The sequence below is a fragment of the Pungitius pungitius genome, chromosome 3 (genome assembly GCF_949316345.1).
Source record: "Pungitius pungitius chromosome 3, fPunPun2.1, whole genome shotgun sequence".
Lineage (NCBI taxonomy): Eukaryota > Metazoa > Chordata > Actinopteri > Perciformes > Gasterosteidae > Pungitius > Pungitius pungitius.
In genome coordinates this window covers 3186103-3202260 of record NC_084902.1, presented here as the reverse complement: position 1 = coordinate 3202260, position 16158 = coordinate 3186103, and the positions used below count along the sequence as shown (strand labels likewise).

At 49.7% G+C, this 16158-nt stretch overlaps 2 protein-coding genes across 4 annotated transcripts; one reads left to right on the top strand and one right to left on the bottom strand.

Annotated features, from left to right (window-relative positions):
* The first annotated feature begins 434 nt into the window (after positions 1 to 434).
* LOC119217955 (rap1 GTPase-activating protein 2) lies at positions 435 to 13910 on the top strand. 2 transcript variants are annotated; one of them, XM_037472090.2, is made up of 21 exons: positions 435 to 775; positions 941 to 976; positions 4250 to 4282; positions 4456 to 4674; positions 4766 to 4869; positions 5239 to 5317; positions 5836 to 5889; positions 6570 to 6653; positions 6758 to 6858; positions 7307 to 7436; positions 7650 to 7805; positions 7906 to 7977; positions 8128 to 8214; positions 8312 to 8452; positions 9849 to 9998; positions 10085 to 10197; positions 10298 to 10396; positions 10500 to 10626; positions 11528 to 11630; positions 11765 to 11838; positions 11940 to 13910. In XM_037472090.2, the coding sequence occupies exons 2-21, from the start codon at positions 959 to 961 to the stop codon at positions 11946 to 11948; spliced, it is 1953 nt and encodes a 650-aa protein (XP_037327987.2). In that variant the 5' UTR covers positions 435 to 775; positions 941 to 958; the 3' UTR covers positions 11949 to 13910. The 2 variants fall into 2 exon arrangements, with proteins under 2 accessions (XP_037327987.2, XP_062417037.1); XM_062561053.1 differs by lacking the exon at positions 435 to 775 and adding an exon at positions 2922 to 2954 and having other exon boundaries at positions 893 to 976.
* Positions 13911 to 14019: 109 nt separating this feature from the next.
* Positions 14020 to 15931, bottom strand: si:dkey-52l18.4 (uncharacterized protein LOC560708 homolog). 2 transcript variants are annotated; one of them, XM_037472133.2, is made up of 5 exons: positions 15667 to 15930; positions 14828 to 15157; positions 14513 to 14746; positions 14379 to 14407; positions 14020 to 14284 (listed from the first exon to the last, which is right to left on the bottom strand). In XM_037472133.2, exons 1-5 carry the CDS (start codon positions 15740 to 15742, stop codon positions 14186 to 14188), a joined length of 768 nt encoding a protein of 255 aa, XP_037328030.2. In that variant the 5' UTR covers positions 15743 to 15930; the 3' UTR covers positions 14020 to 14185. The 2 variants fall into 2 exon arrangements, with proteins under 2 accessions (XP_037328030.2, XP_037328013.2); XM_037472116.2 differs by having other exon boundaries at positions 14020 to 14407; positions 15667 to 15931.
* Between the last annotated feature and the right edge of the window lie 227 nt (positions 15932 to 16158).

Below are 16158 nucleotides of genomic sequence, written 5' to 3'. Positions count from 1 at the left end.
TGTGTGTGTGTGTGTGTGTGTGTGTGTGTGTGTGTGTGTGTGTGTGTGTGTGTGTGTGTGTGTGTGTGTGTGTGTGTGTGTGTGTGTGTGTGTGTGTGTGTGTGTGTGTGTGTGGTTCAGTCTGCATTGAAGATACGTGCAGATAACCAGTGTAGGGGATATCTTTATTTTTATTACAGTCATTTAAACGGTATTAGTGGAAGTCAATGTGTGTGTTTTTGGCGATGGGAGGGGGGGAGGGGGCTCCTATTGTCATTTAAAGTATCAATAAAGCTGGATGTCTTTATTTAAAGCTTAGAACCGCAGTGTTTTTTTTTTTATTTCTTCTTTTAACAGGATGTTTAATTTGGCTCTGTAAATGGACACCTCTTGTGTGTGTGTGTGTGTGTGTGTGTGGGTGTGTGTGGGTGTGGGTGTGTGCATGCGTGTGTGTACACACACACACGCATGCACACACACGTGTTCAGCCTGAAACCGCCCTGCACAGTACACGTGTGCTGAAAGAAAGGGAGCACAAAAGCCCCAAAGCATGTGGACAACTACCTCGGTCACAGTGTGTTGTGATGCATCGAGGTGGACGCCCCGGGACGGAGACGTGCAAACGCACTCCAGCGTGCGCGTGTGTGTGTGTGTGTTGCTGCGTTCCAAGGAAGCGGGTGCTTATCACTGTGTGTGCATGTGGGTGTGCGCGCAGCTGGAAGCTCGACGCCCACTTGACACGACTAACTAACTTTACACCGCGGAGGGAAATCGAAGATCTGCCCGTGTTAAAGATGTAAGACCTTGTAAATTGAGACAATTCGCTGCTTGCTTTGAACATCGAAAACACTTATTTGAGGTGTAAATTAGACTCTGTCATTGACTGAGTGTGTGTGTGTGTGTGTCTGGAGCTCTGAAAGTCACCCTGTTTTAAATGTGTTGTGATCTTCTTCTGTTGCAGTCTGCAGACTTCTTCGATATGCTGGAGAAGATGCAGGTATGAAATCCTCATCAATTCTTTCCGGTGGATCTTTAGTTTATTTCCTCATATCTTTAACTTCCATTTCTCACTCCCCCTCACTAGCTGCACACTAGAGAGGGGGTAGCGGTAGACATTCTTGTCCCGGGTAAAGCTCAAAAGGGGGACATGCACACACAGTGAGAGGGGGGTCGGGCCCTTTCTCTCTCCTTCCCTTTGCACAGACATATTCAACAGCGGACCATTGACGCCTCCGCGGCTGTAGGTCGGCCCGCTGGGTTCAGGGCCGTGGCTCAGATCGGGAAATGGGAACGCTGGTGGCAGAGAGGAATAGCACAAGAAAGATGTGGACCTGCCATAGCAACCTTCTCCGTGGAATCCATCCAACGCATTGATTTTTTAATTAAAGTATTTCTCCCTCTGTATCACACTCCTTTGTGCTCTCCTCCTGCGGCACATGAGGTCGCAGGCTTTGCGTGTGGTCTTAAAGGTGGATGAAGCAAGGTAGAGGAGGAGGAGGAGGAGGAGGAGGAGGAGAAATGAAAGGCTAAGGAAAAAAGGAGGATGTACAAAGAGAAGTAGAAGTTTTTGTTTGGGGGGGGGGGGGTCTCGTCTGGGGAAAGAATGATATGCAAGCGAGGGCTCCAAAATGTGTGAATTATTCAGTAGTATCAGGCGGTCCCCGGAGAATTGAATGACCCTTTCAGTCACTCAGCTTGTACACCCAGCTACGAAGGGACCAGTCGCTGAAAGGAATCACTTCATTTTTTTGCATCAATTCATGAACGCAGCACATGAAAAATGCATTGATCACAATGAACCAGCATTACGCTTGTACTTGGCCTAATATAGTTTATTAAAGTAAAAGGGAAGTAAAAGGAACATAACACAAGAACATCATCTGCTTAAAATGAGTGTAAATAAAATAAGAACAGTGAAAACAACGCTTATGTCCACGAGGATGGACGCTATAACAAAACATAGTGCTGTGATTGTCAGGTGTATTCATGTTTTTTTCGTCCTCTGCTTCGAATCGAGTTTTGCCAAAGATGCAAAAGTTCTTTGGAAAATGTGACGACAGCCAAATGATCAAAGATCCTCACACACACACACGCACACACACACACATTGACCCACAGCTCAAAGCGTGCTTCAATTCCTGTATCTCGGATGGTGCTGACGAAGGTCACCTTTTTTGATCCCCATCTCTCCTTCATCCGGCAACCCCCCCCCCCCCCCCCCCCCCCTCTTCCCCACCTCGGGCCTCCTCCTCCTTCCTCTTTTGTCTCTCTCGTCTTCTTTGTCTCTCTACGCCTGTGCCTGAGAATTAAAGCCTCTCCAGAGCGTCTTTGTGATCAGTCTCGTATTGTTGACGACGACTCCCCCGTGACGCCAACAGCTGCTCCATCAATATGCACTCACACCGACACACGTGTGTGTGTGTGTGTGTGTGTGTCCAGGAGTCCGTACTTTGAATGAGTTCCTGGTGTGATTGGTGGCACTAGAGCAGTGGTGTGTGTGTGTGTATATGTTCAACACAGTGAACCCCCCCCCCCCCCCACAATTCAATGCTGCAAGACGTTCCACTGGGCCCTTTGTGCCACAATTGGCCAATTTACTCTGCGTCTTCCTGATTGGCTTTTCATATCCACATGCATACTACACACGCACAACACGCCGCTCTGAGTGTCCCACAAAGAGAGGTAATGGGGAGAAAGGGAATCTTGGCATGCGAGAGCTACATCCATGGAGGTTGGATGACTAAGCGTCTGTATTACCTGTGTGTGTGTGTGTGTGTGTGTGCACAGAAAAGCGAATTAGCATGTATGACTCATTGTGTTGTCCTCTGAGCAACCGAGGCAACGAGGTGCTGATGTTGCGCCGCGGGTTTTTAAATGCACAGTGAACCAAAACTTGTCTTCTGCTTCTCCGTCCTCATGCTGCGTACGGACACTTAATTTAGGTCCCGAAAGCTGAAGAGCCCAAAAGATGGAAGGTGTGACCGGACACCGCGCGCACACACTTGTACACCTCTGATCCGCTTGTGTTACTGTGTCTCTGCATGTTTTAAGCCCTGCTTCTTCATCATTTGCTCTGTGGTTTGCATCGTCTCATCTGTCAGCTTACGAGCCCCCCCCCCCCCCCCCCCCCCCTTCTTCTCTGTGAGCAGTGGCGACGGGTGGATTTATTTTTTTGGGGTAGGGTGAGCCAATGATTCAATGCAACAACAAAAAAAGAAAAACTCATTATTACTTTGCAGTTGAATATATAACATTTACTCTAACAGTTTGACATAATAAGGACATCCTATTTAAACAATTATCATATATATATATATGAATATATATATATATATATATATATAAAGTCCCTTGTGCGTTGCAGCTGGGTCGCGACATTGACTTTTAACATGCACGTGACGTGACATGCGCACGGTTAGCATGTAGCTAACTAGCGAGCTAAACATACCAGGTGTAGCATCTCTACAGAAGCGTCATGTGTCACGCCGAGTTCCGGCTGATCTGGGTCCAGCTGTTTTACCTGTAGTTTTACCTGTAAGTTCTCCTCTCGATCCGAGTTTGTGTCTTGGATGGACACTGCTCGCCCCCCCCCCTCTTGTTATTTAGTTAAATGTCGCGACGGGTCCACGTAAACAAAAAAAAATAAAAAACACAAATACACAAATATTGACTATTTGTAAAATGTATTTTTAATATAATAAACAACAAAAATAATTGCCCTCGATGGACCAGCCGTCACTGTCTCTGTGAGCCCTTCCAAATTTCTCCCAGGGTTTTTTAAAGTACAAAATCAATAGGCGACCTGATCTGATTTGATTACGAGTTGAATGACCTCCAGCTGTTAATTGATCCTCTCTGGACAGCCAGTTCCCTGCCTCCTCCTCCTCCTCCTCCTCCTCCTCCTCCTGCTGCTGCCGCATTAAAACGACCCGCTGTCCGTAGCGCTGCTCCTTCGGCGCCTGCAGACGGGCCCTCGGCAGCATTTAGAGGTCATACGCCCCCCCCCCCTCAGTGGCTACCGAATCAAAGCAGCTCTGACATCACCAAGAGGTGACCTGACCTCATCAATGTTTGCCGATGACTGTGCGTTTCGGGCTGTTGCATCATGAGTCTTTGTTTTGTTTTTGTTTTTGTTTGCCATGATAAGTGTGTGTCGCCTCTCTGTTGCCGTGTGTGTGACTGCGCTCGTAAGCTGCATCGTTGTGTTGAAAGTCGGTGAAGTTCACCTCTGTGGTAAAAATTTAACGGCTGTTGTTCCTCTATTCGACAGGATGACTACATCCCCTACCCACGGATAGAAGATGTGAGTCGTCGTCCCCCACCCACCTCCCACAACACACTTTTAAACACCTCTTAATGTGCCACCGACACTTGCCTTTGTTTTCAATCGCATGCTTCACGGAACTATGGTTGACGTGTCCATACGTTTGCTTTTTTCCCTCCGGGCTTCTCTTTTTTTTTTTTTTGGTGGCCCAGGTCCTGGAGAAAGGCGGCCCCTACCCTCAGGTGATCCTGCCCCAGTTCGGGGGTTACTGGATCGAAGACGTGGAGGCGCCGGTCGGGACGCCGTCCTCCTCGGAGTCCAGCTTCTGCGAGGACCAGGAGGAGGAGGAGGGGGGCGGAGGGGAGGGCACGAGCCACCGCCTGGAGTGCAACAGCACGGCCCGCGCCTACCGAAAACACTTCCTCGGCGCGGTGAGTGTCGGCGTCGGGGCCTGCGGGGGGGGGGCGTTGGTCTCTCACACCCCCTCGTTTTTTTTTATTTTTGTTTTTTTTTTACATCCAGGAGCACATGAACTATTACTGCAGCGGCAGCAGCATCGGCCACCTCGTCATGTCCCTGAAACACGAGGAGGCCGAGGGACAGGAGTTCCTGCGCATCATGCTCAGGTAACGATGAGCGGGGCGGCACAGAACATTTTGTCGGGTGCAGTCCGTGTTTTTTTTTTTACTTTTTTGGTCCAAAGTCGTGAGGTTTGTCCAGAACAGCTATCGGGTGTAATAGTTGTAGAAACCCCATGATGGCTAATCTCCTCTTTGACACATGACAGTAATGAAAGTAAATAATATGACCATATTTATTGGCTTTATCACCACATCAGGCCTCTTTTTTTTTTTTCTTTTCTTTTTGAGACTCAACCCCCCGTTGATCATAACTACTATCACCCATAAAAACAAGGGAGCACCAAAGGTCCCAAAATGTCTGAATGACCTGAATCACCCCGACCAGGAGGCGCTTCTGTTCTCGTCCCGTTGCAGGTCGAGGATCAAAACGGTCCATGACAGGATCTCTTTGGCGGGCATCAGCCAGCTGCCCAGTGTGCCGCAGATTGCCAAGGTGGGTTTTTTAGAAGCACACCAGGTCCAAACAGAGACACATGAACATCGTGCAGAGCTCGAAGGAGAAGGACGTCGTTTTCAGCAGCATCAATCATCATCGAATCAACACTTGATTTACCTTGGATTCACTTTTCTTGCTCTCCCTCGGTAGATGTTGCGTTTAGAGTTTTAATAGAGACGATGTGTGTGTGTGTGTGTGTGTGTGTGTGTGTGTGTGCGAACACGTGTCCTTGAGGTGGAAACGAGAGCCAGCTTGTTTTGGATGTACCGATGTGAGGAGAGATCTGTCATCTGTCTCCAAACCCCCCCCCCCCCCCCCCCCTCGGGCCGCATTCTTTTGATTACTCACTTTCAAAAGACAAATGAAAGAAAGCATCCTGCGTGCTTTGGTTCTATGGATCAAACAGAAGTGATCATGCATGCTTTATGTTATCTGACACTACCTGTGGAAAGTTTATCCAGCATTTTTATCACATTATGAATCTTTATAAGGTTTTTTTTTTTCCCTTCTCTCAGCTTCTGTGTGACGATGCCACGGGGCTGAAGTTCAACCCCGTCCTCTACCCTCGGGTGAGTTCCTCCCACGCCTCCCACGCCACCTCGTTAAATCCAGTCTTGACCCGAGCTCACCCAGCCTGTTGTGCATTCATTCATTCATTCAAGCTGACATTAGTTAACTCACCCCGGTCTCTGACTGCTTCTACGGGGTGAAGAGGGGGGTGTGGGGGGGGCTGCATGGCACAACGCGCTAATGCTCACGAGCAATTCTGCCTCCGTGAGTACATGCCGGCGCGCCCTCTCGACCCGGGGAGAAAAAAAAAAAATACCACAGAACTTATCCCCCGTGTTACAGTCACGAGTTCCGCCCCCCCCCCCACCCCCCCCAACATCCTCCCCGACTACATTATTCAAAAGCGGCGGACTTGCTCGAGCGGAGACGATGGATGGGTTTCTCCTCCTGTGGGCCAGACGGAGGGCTGTGATGGAGCGCGCTTTCAGCCAGGGCCTCGGGAAAGGAAAAAAAAAAAAAAAAAGAGAGAGAAAACCATCTGTGTCTCGGTCTGCATGAGGGCTACAGCGAGTTCACTGCCTTTCGTTACGCAAGCCCCCCCCCCCCCCCCCCGCAGACGCGCCAGAGAACGGGGAGGGGGGGGGGGGGGCGACATGTTTTCTCAACTACCGGAGCGAGAAGAAAGGTGAGGTGGTGGCGTAAGTGAGCCGTGGGTGACGTGGTTTTTGTGTGCGCGCAGGGGTCCCAGTTGATGGTCGCTTATGACGAACACGAGGTGAACAACACCTTCAAATTCGGAGTCATCTACCAGAAGTTTGGACAGGTGAGCGGAGCCGCGTTGATCTTGCCGGTGAACTCCCGAGTTCGACCCAAACTCGCCGTTGGATCTCACGCACTGATTGTGTCTCGTATATCTCCTCTTCCCAGACATCAGAGGAAGAGCTGTTTGGGAACAATGAGGAGACGCCGGCGTTTAAGGAGTTCATCGGTATCCTGGGCGACAACGTTGAACTTCTGGACTTTAAAGGGTAAGCTAACGGGCCCGATGAGGAAAAACACCCCGGACGAGGAGAGCCCCGGGGTGGGGGGGGGTCGGCAAGGATGAAAAGAATCACGTTGTTCTAGTGAATTGCATCGGGGAGCGGGCTTTTATTTCTGTAACCTTAGAGCAATGCGTCCTGCTGTTTGGGCTCAGCGTGCAGCTGCGATAAACTGCTCGGCGAAACAGATCTGAGAAGAGAAAATGCCACGCGGACATGTAATTAGAGCTTAGCGTATTCTCTCTATTGTCACATGGGCTTCTTGTTTTGTTTTTTTTGACATTTTACCCTCGTTGCTGTTTTCCTTTCTGGGAAGGTTTTTGAATTATAGCTGAGACATTAACTGCAAAACTGCACACAACCTTTTTTTTTGGGTGGCCTTTCATCTCATTCTACTGAAGGGAATGTGACGCCGCTTGCTTTGATAACGCGGCAGGTTTCGCGGCGGGCTGGATGTCTCCCACGGACAGACCGGGTCCGAATCTGTCTACACGGTCTTCAGACGCAGGGAGATTATGTTCCATGTGTCCACCAAGCTTCCCTTCACCGAAGGAGACGTCCAGCAGGTACAAGACTTTGATGCTTCGCTATTGTTACCCCTTCCCGATGGATTTAATCCTTTGGCCCACAAATGGATGGAACCAGTCGGATGTGCAGAAAATGTGGGGTGCTGTTCGCATTGACACGTGGCCTCAAATGATTTGCTATTGGATGTTGAACCTCCCTCCGAAACGAAGGTCCCTGGTGCACACACCGCCTGAAATGATTTTTTTCTTTAGCTCCAGAGGAAAAGGCACATAGGAAATGACATCGTGGCCGCGGTCTTCCAGGAAGATGCCACGCCGTTTGTTCCGGACATGATCGCCTCCAATTTCCTGCACTCGTACGTGCTGGTGCAGGTGGAGAACCCCTGCACGGAGCACACAACATACAAGGTATGTGCGAAATTGTTCCTAAAAAAGAATCGCAACGGAAAGACTGTTCCTTTGGACGTGCGTGCCAATGAGGTTGTTTTTTTTGTTCCAATGTCGACAGGTTTCCGTTACAGCGCGGGAGGACGTGCCCGCCTTCGGACCCCCTCTCCCGAACCCGCCTGTCTTCAGGAAGGTGAGCGGGGGGGGGGATGGGATCGGTTTCAGTGAGACCGTCGGGAACGTGGTTCAAACAGGAGGCGGCGGAGGACTTAAATCTCGACGTTCCCCACCATCTTATTCCACCACCCCCCCCCCCCCCTTCTCTCTCTCTCTCCCTCCCAAGGGTCCCGAGTTCCGAGACTTCCTGCTGACCAAGCTGATCAATGCCGAAAACGCCTGCTACAAATCCGACAAATTCGCCAAACTAGAGGTGACACACGTCCGCCTCGCCTCCAAACCCCACAGCGTGACCTCCCCGAAAACCGGTGTTTTTCTACACGAGTTGTGTTTTGTGTGTGTGAGTCCAGGGGCGGACGCGCGCCGCGCTGCTGGACAACCTGCACGACGAGCTGCACAGACAGAGCCAAGCGACGCTGGGCCTGAGCCAGCCGGGGGAGGAGGACAAGATGGAGAACGGGGGACACGGGGGTCTGCTCGAGTCCTTCAAGGTGAACACGAACGTGGACGCGCGATGCTCTCCGAACATTCGGTGACGTTTGTTGAATGGCGGGCCAAAGAGTCTGTAGGTTTTCTTGCTGCAGGTCAAGTAAAGGTCACCGGTGAGCGAGATGACTCCAGGTGCTGAACCCTCAGTAGCAACCTCGCTTTTCCATCTGACCTTCAATCCCACGTGTGTGTGTGTGTGTGGCTGTGTGTGCATCAAGGACATAGATTTATTTATATATTTTTACACGCCCTTTGGAGACTGTAGTTTGACTCCGGTACATACACACTAATGCACCCGAACCACTACACCTTTAACCTCACCTCAGACTAAAGCTAATCTGTCATGATGTACTTCATGAGGGAATAAGGAAGGTGAGTTCCCGCAATGTAGCCAACACAGGTAAATCACACACACACACACACACACACACATATCACGATGAGAGCAGAGACACTACAATAAAGAGGCTCATGAAGTGATTAAAAATTATTATTAAATAATTGAGGGTAAGTTCACACTTAAAGGGTGTGTGTGTGTGTGTGTGTGTGTGTGTGTGTGTGTGTGTGGACACTGTCTCTTCCCCCTCTTTTCCTCTATGATTAAAGGGTAACGGATGTTGATGTGAACATTGAAATGTGTGTTGTGTCCTGTGTGTGTGTGTGTAACGGATGTACGATGATGATGATGATGATCCGGCTCTCTTGCTCTTCACAGGCCTTGTGGGCAGCTGCGTTGCTCTTTGTGCGGTCAGTGCCGGGCGGCGCTGTTCTCATGGTTGCCCTGGCGATCACTGTGTATTACCTATCTGCATCGCTGTAAATCCAGGATCGCCCCATGATTAATAAACTTTGTTACATATGTTGTGGTTTCTGTTGATGCTTTCAAAGAAATTAAGCTATTCGTGTTGTATTTTGTAATTTTTTTTCAATTTTATTTGTTGTGAAGAGAGCAGAATTTTAAAGACCATCTGAATTGCTGACTACATTGTGACACCTGGAGAAAAAATATATATTACTCTTATTTATATAAATTAATACAAAACAAATAATCTTATTATTTATACATCCATCAACTCCAACCTATTTGGCGTAATTGTTGGAGAACTGCATTCCCTGGTGGTTGTATTGTGTAACAGCATACACGACCCAACAGGTCAATTCCTGCATTAAAATGAATGCTGCATTTAAGCTGATAAAGCAGTTTTCTCTGCACCTTTATTTCACTTCTCATTCCCCTCTCGGTGCTTCCACGTGCACTCACTAATTTTTCCTCCCCCCCCCCCCCCCCCCACCCCCCACCCCATTGTCGTCCTTTCCCTTTCCCCTGTGGGCCTTGGTCTTCCTCTTCAACGTGTCATTTGTTTCCTCCTCCTCCTCCTCCTCCTCCTCCTCCTCCAGAGAGCCATGCGCGTCAGGAGCCACTCCATGGAGACCATGGTGGGGTCCAACCGCCACAGGAGCCCCGGGGTAGGAGGCGGCGTCCCGGCCAGCGTGAGCGGAGGAGGACTGCCGCAGAGCACCGGCGAGTGCACCAAGAGCACCTTCACTGTGAGTAAGAGGGTGTGCAGGAGAAGAGGAGGAGGGGGGGGCGGAAAGAGCCACGGTTCCATAATTCGGTAACTTGTGATCTTCAGCCTCCTGTGCTGTCGGCCAAGTCTCCTCTGAAGAGCCCCGTGAAGCGGCGCTCGGGCCTCTTCCCTCGTCTCCACTCCAGCACGGAATCCCCATCTGAGAAGCACACCCGCAGGTACCGGTATCCACATGTTCATCACGCCGCCGGGGGGGGGGCGTCGGGCCGTCGGGTCCTCGGCGGGCGACGCCATCAAAACGTTTGCTTTCGTCCGCAGCGACCAAAAGCTGGCGGAGTTCTGCTCGCTGTCCCAGGAGGTGAGGTCGGAGACGTCGTCCAATCCCAGCTCCCCTGAGATCTGCCCCAGCAAAGAGAGGTAGAGACGGACGGAGATAACCCCAGGCCTCCATGTGCGACCAGCAGAGGTCTTTTTCTGATGTAATGCCTCCCTACGTGTGTGTGTTTTTCCTCCTCAAAAGGCCCTTCGTCAGGCTGAAAGAGTGCGGCGGCGGCAGCAGCAGACCGAACATCTCTCGCTCTTCGTCCAGCACCAGCAGCTTCAGCAGCACCACGGGGGAAACGGAAGCTCTGGAGGAACTGGACACGGTGAGGCGAGGAGGTCTAGTGTTTCGCCGGCGAAAGTGGAGAGAGCCGCTCCCCCCCCCCCCCCCCTAAAGGAGCGAGAGGTCGCTGGTTCCAAGTGGTCTGTAATTACCAGGAGCTCTCTGACAGAGAGGATTGGACACCAAGCGCATTGATTGTAATGATTACAGCTGCGACGCCGCTTGCCAGGGTTGTTTTGTTCGATGTGAGAAATCCGATCCAAACCGCGCTCCCACTCTCGCCATTGAGCTGCATGGGAATCGCACAAAGGCTGCTCAAAAATGAACTCGCCACAAAGGGATGAGTGGATATTCCCTTTGCCTTGGAAGACCATGTCCTCGCTTCGCGTCGATTAGTCGACATTTTTTCACAACATTTTGTGAAATGGGAGCGTTCACTCAAAAAAGAAGACTATTTGGCAAATGACTCAATGAAAATTCAAACACATGAAGGACCCATCGTCAGATTGAGACCTATGTGTTTTTCCCCATTGTTAGCTCGCTAACATTCCACCACAAAATGGAATATACATTAAAATTTGGATTCATGTGATGCGAGCAGTGATGGCTGACAGGATCTGACACATTAGTCATTACAGCTGGTCCCTCTCTGTCTCGTGTTTATTCAGAGCTCGTTCTCCCTGTTTCAGGTCGTTATGCTAAGCTAAGCTAGTGGCTGCAGCTTCACAAGAGTGAATAAATGTTTCCCCCATTTGCCAAAACCGGTGTAAAGCTCCTACACCGACTGAATGACTTTGCATCATAACAAACGTTTTTTCCTCAATTACGCATAATGACTTCCAGTCGTAGGCAGGAAGCCATCAGTCAACCTCTCCGGTCTCCCTCTCCTCCTCCACGTTAAATGTGTCTGCGCTCTCCGTCCCCCCCCCCCCCCCCCCCCCCAGGCCGGCCATCCCTCGATAACGTCCTCGTCCATCTTCAGTCCGTCCCTCAGCGTGGACAGCCCGGTGTCAGGTACCCCCGTCATCATGTGCCGCAGCCCGACAGGTAAGCTGGCAGCTCGCGCACACACGCGCCATTTCTTCAAAGAACGACCCCCCCCACCCCGGGGAGGACAGATTGTCTAACGAGCGTCTCCTTCCTGTCTCTTTTTCGTTTCCCTCCTCCGACATTTCCGCAAGATCTGAAAAGCAAGACGTCCCCGAGGTCAAACTTAAAGTTCCGCTTCGACAAAATGAGCCACTCGTCCCAAGCTGTAAGTGGTGTGGTGTTTTCAAGAAAAGGGGCGAGCTGTTGATGGGTAACAAACCCCCGGATCGAATGATTTCTTCTCTGTTCACTTTTACTCTCTTGCAGTCCGAGTAGCTTTTGAAGGAACGGAAACATCCGACTCGCCCCGAGAGAGGAGCCGCGCGGGTCGATGGAGCTGCAAGAAAAATAACTAAAAGTAGAACAACAACAACAACAACCACTAAATCAGTGTAGAACCCCTTCCAGACGCCAAGGACGATCCGATAAGATTACCGACTGCACCGCGCACACGATATATATATATATATATATATATATATATATATATATATAAACTAACTGACAATACTGTGAGTGTACAGTGAGGAGAAGCAGCTTCCACAACGGCTTTCTCTTCAACCAACCCTAGACTAGAAGAAGAGTCCATGCTCGGAAACAGGTTGCTGCATCACGGCTGGCCCGCTGTTCTCACGTCACATCGCGCGGTAAAGCTGTGAGTTTAAAGGCCGAGCTGTTGTTTTTTTTTTTTTTTTTTTTGTCTTTTCCCCCCCCTCGAATGGTACGTCTGACAACAGTTCCCCCCCCGTCTGCCTGAAATAACCAGGCAGACGCACACACAAACACGAGCACACGTAATGTAGACGTTACAGTAGCAGCGCTTTGGAGGGGACGGCAAATGTCTCCGAATGTCGGATCTCGGCTTGTTCTTTGCATAGAAAAAAAAAAAACGCTTCCACAAGCACTTCTTTTGATTTTCGGGGATGCTTTTGTAACCTCGTTTAGCTGCCGCATTGTGTCTACTGCACTATTAACACGACGTTGCTGACGCGTGGTTCGATTGCCAAAGGCGGCATTTCTGGGGGGGGGGGGTGGGAACTTCATCTCCCTGAACCCAAGTGCTTGGTTAGTGGAAACGAGCCCTAAAAAGGGCCACAGTAGGTGACACTGCCAACACATTTTGCCATAAGCTTATTTTAGCCAAAGCTGCGCCTTACAATCTTATCAAAAGCCCCCTTTTTCCACCCCTGGTGTCTCTCTCTCTATCTGTCTCCCTCACTGTGTGACGAGGACAGGGATCGTGTGGATCTGGTAACGCCACAAAGCTGCGTGCGGCCCGATCAACGCCGGCATTTGCTAAAAATGGACGTTGCGCTGACATTTTCACCTTCTGACGCCTCCCCATTGAAGCTTGCTAGCTCTGTGTAGCCGTCTGTGTTCGGTGGATCTTTTCAACGTGGGGTTTCAAGTCTAGCGACTTGAAAACAAAGATGCTTCGTGTAAAACAAACTTTCAGACCACACACACACACACACAAAAAAACAAAAAAACGTTGAATGTGAACCTCTTTTTCTGATGCTGTGTTAGTTGTTATCACAAAGTCTCTTAGAAGTAAATTGCAAAGCCAGCTGCTTGCAAGCACATCAGGACTAAAGGTCTACCCCCCCCCCCCCCACAACATTAGCCTGGAGCTGCACAAGCTTACAGCTAGCAGGGGGGCAAAGTGTGGGGACGGGGGGGAGGAGTGCGCTAACGGAAGCAGATGCTCGGATGCGTTTCCGAGGCGACACCAGAACAGCCCGAGCCGGTGGGTCTTTGGAAGAATGTATATGTGCTAAATGTCAAAATCCCAGAGGGACGGGTCCGTTCGCCCCCAAAACAGTGAAGACCTTCTTTGTGACGTGGCCGACGCAAAGATGGCGTTCTCGGCGTTGACCGATACAAAACTGTGCTCAGTGAGCTTAGGCCGGCGATTACCTCGAGCAAAGGGAAGCAGGGACGGAAATCCCACAGGAGCGAAAAGTCCAGGTGTCATTTAGTTTGTAGCAGGTACATTATTGCCTAAATGCCCTGCCGCCTTTCCTCTGTTAATATGCTTAATTTATTAAAGTTATTACTTCTTTTGCGTTGATGTCATGTAAAGAAATGTAACTGCAGAATAAACTGATTAATAAGGTAAAAAGATTAAAGGAAATATATTAATTTAAAAGATGTCTAAACATGTATATGTAAATTTGGTTATGTAACGTGCCATTGAGAATTTATTCTAAAATAAAATGTTGTATTTTGTGTCATTCATGTGGTATCTCTCTTTTTTTTTCTCACATAAACCACACTCAGACTTTAAAATGTTAGGTACACGAACACCTTGATGGAGGTCAGCGAAAGAGTCACGAAGACACGGCGAGACAAACATGACTCTCCTTTAATCACTTTCCACAATGTGCAGGTAACAGACCTAATTGGGACATATATGTCCATAATGTCTCAGAGAGCCAGTCCTGCATGTGAAGAACTCAAAGAATCCAAAAGTCCAGACCATGTTCTGCTTCTTGTTCCTGCTTCGGATGCGGTCAGGAGAACATAAGGGCGGAGTAGGTGGTGGACGGGTCGGGCTCTTCGACCGCTCCCCGTTGACCCAGTGCATGCTGGGAAATATCGGCATACACCACCTGCAACATTGAAACCGCTTGCACAAACTGATATATATGCTGAAAGGGGTAGCAAACAAAAAGCGTCCTGTCTCGTAAAGGGATGTTCACCCACCTCGTTCTTCTGGGTGGACTCGGAGAAAGCTGTGACATGCAAAAAAAAAAAAAAAAAGACAGTAAATAGAGCAGCATTTACCAAATGTTACGGTACATTTGGTATCAATGTTACAGGGCTAATAAGGGAGATACCTTTGTGAGAGGAAGTGCTAGGTTTCTGAAGTACGGGGCATCGAGGTGGGGGCCGTGGAGCCGACTGGGGTTGCTTTCTGTAAACAACCGAGTGTGTGGATAACGTCCTGGGAAGCGACCGGGGCTCGACCTCTGACCTCAGACAAAGAGCCAAACACAGAACGATGGGGAGACAAAGGGAAGCGCCGGCACAGACCAAAACCCTGTGCAGGACGCTCCTCTCGGAAGGGACGGCTGGAAGGGGAAGTAAGCCAATTTTATCTTCCCGCATGAGTTGTGCAGTAATGGCAGTGAGAATGTACACTATGTACCTACCTGCTGTGACGTTAACGTACATCAAATGTCCTCGCGTGTCACCTTGAGCCCATTTAACGCTGCACCCGTAAGTACCTTCGTCTAAGAGGCCGACACTCGGGAAATCCAAAGTCAGGCGGGTTTGAGTGGCCGAGAGCGACACGTTGGACAGACGACGCCTCGCGGTTATATTGTCGCCCTTTGAATCCGTTCTTTGAATCGTCCAGGTCCCTGTCCAGGCGCCCCCACAGTGTTGGACCACACAGGACAGAGACAGACTTTGTCCCGCTGGGACGGTAACGTTCTCGCGTTTTCCTAGAACGTCCTGACTGCATTCTTCTGCCCACAGACCTGGGGGGGGGGTGGAAAAGGGAAGTAGGCCTATTATGGCTGCTTTATTGTGCAACAAGAGACTGCTGCAGCTTTGAGGTGCAGTGTTTTGACGATCCATTTAAATTAAAGCAAGATAATTATGCAGTTATCCACATGAAAGAAATACGCACTAAAGATTGTATAATTTGGGGGACCTTATCTAATCAGAGCCACCAGATTACTAAGAGATAACACATTGAAATTAAAGGCCAGTCGAGTTCTTTAAATGCATCATCATCTATCTTCAAACCGCTTATCCTTCATACTGGGTCGCAGCGGGGGGGCAGGGTGCACTCCATTGGTGCGAGATTGGATTAGATCGCAGGGAGCAGAGAGTCTTAGTGTTACAAATCAACCTAAAACCCACATCAAGTCTTTGGACTGTGGGGTGGGTGGGGGGGGGGGGGCACCCACCACCACACCACCGGAATGCATCATGATGTTCAGAAATGCGTGAAACGAGAGCGTGAGTGAGACATGGTACTGACCGGGATGAAGAAGGCAGAGGCAGCCGATGGCTCCGAGGAGACGGTAATGCATGTCTGACTGTGAGAGTGGGTTCATCGCGAGCCGGTTTAACTTCCTCCTGAACAGGATCAAGTCGTGGCTCGTTTTACTGAGGTTTCATCCTGACACGCGTGGAGACAAAGAGACAACTGCCTGTTCAAATTGTTGCCTCTCGCTTTCTTTTTTCGTGCTCAATAATGTGAGGGGCTTTGCTTTATGTTTCCTTTGGTCCCAAAGGCAAGGAAAGGAAGGGAGTGACCCACAGATCCACTTCCCCCCTCCACGCAATCACACACACACACACAGATGCATGCTAAAAAAACATCGGGTACAGCAATACAGAAAGAGAAAAACTGAGCATTAGTCATTTCTTTAGTAGGTGCACTTTTATTAAAATGCTTCTCAGATGGATTGTTGGTGTGGGGCCACCTTGGTGAACTTGTCAGGGTAAACTTGTGGTTTACACACTAATC

What these genes read in the sequence shown, in the direction of transcription:
- LOC119217955 (XM_062561053.1), top strand. Translation starts at nt 914, where the DNA reads ATGTGTTGTGATCTTCTTCTGTTGCAGTCTGCAGACTTCTTCGATATG. An exon ending in AAGAGCCCAAAAGATGGAAG is followed by an intron (nt 2,955 to 4,249) that starts GTGTGACCGGAC and finishes TCTATTCGACAG; the next exon opens with GATGACTACATCCCCTACCC. An exon ending in CCTACCCACGGATAGAAGAT is followed by an intron (nt 4,283 to 4,455) that starts GTGAGTCGTCGT and finishes TTGGTGGCCCAG; the next exon opens with GTCCTGGAGAAAGGCGGCCC.
- si:dkey-52l18.4 (XM_037472116.2), bottom strand. Translation starts at nt 15,742, where the DNA reads ATGAACCCACTCTCACAGTCAGACATGCATTACCGTCTCCTCGGAGCC. An exon ending in CCTCTGCCTTCTTCATCCCG is followed by an intron (nt 15,158 to 15,666) that starts GTCAGTACCATG and finishes CCCCCCCCCCAG; the next exon opens with GTCTGTGGGCAGAAGAATGC. An exon ending in GTACGTTAACGTCACAGCAG is followed by an intron (nt 14,747 to 14,827) that starts GTAGGTACATAG and finishes TTCCCCTTCCAG; the next exon opens with CCGTCCCTTCCGAGAGGAGC.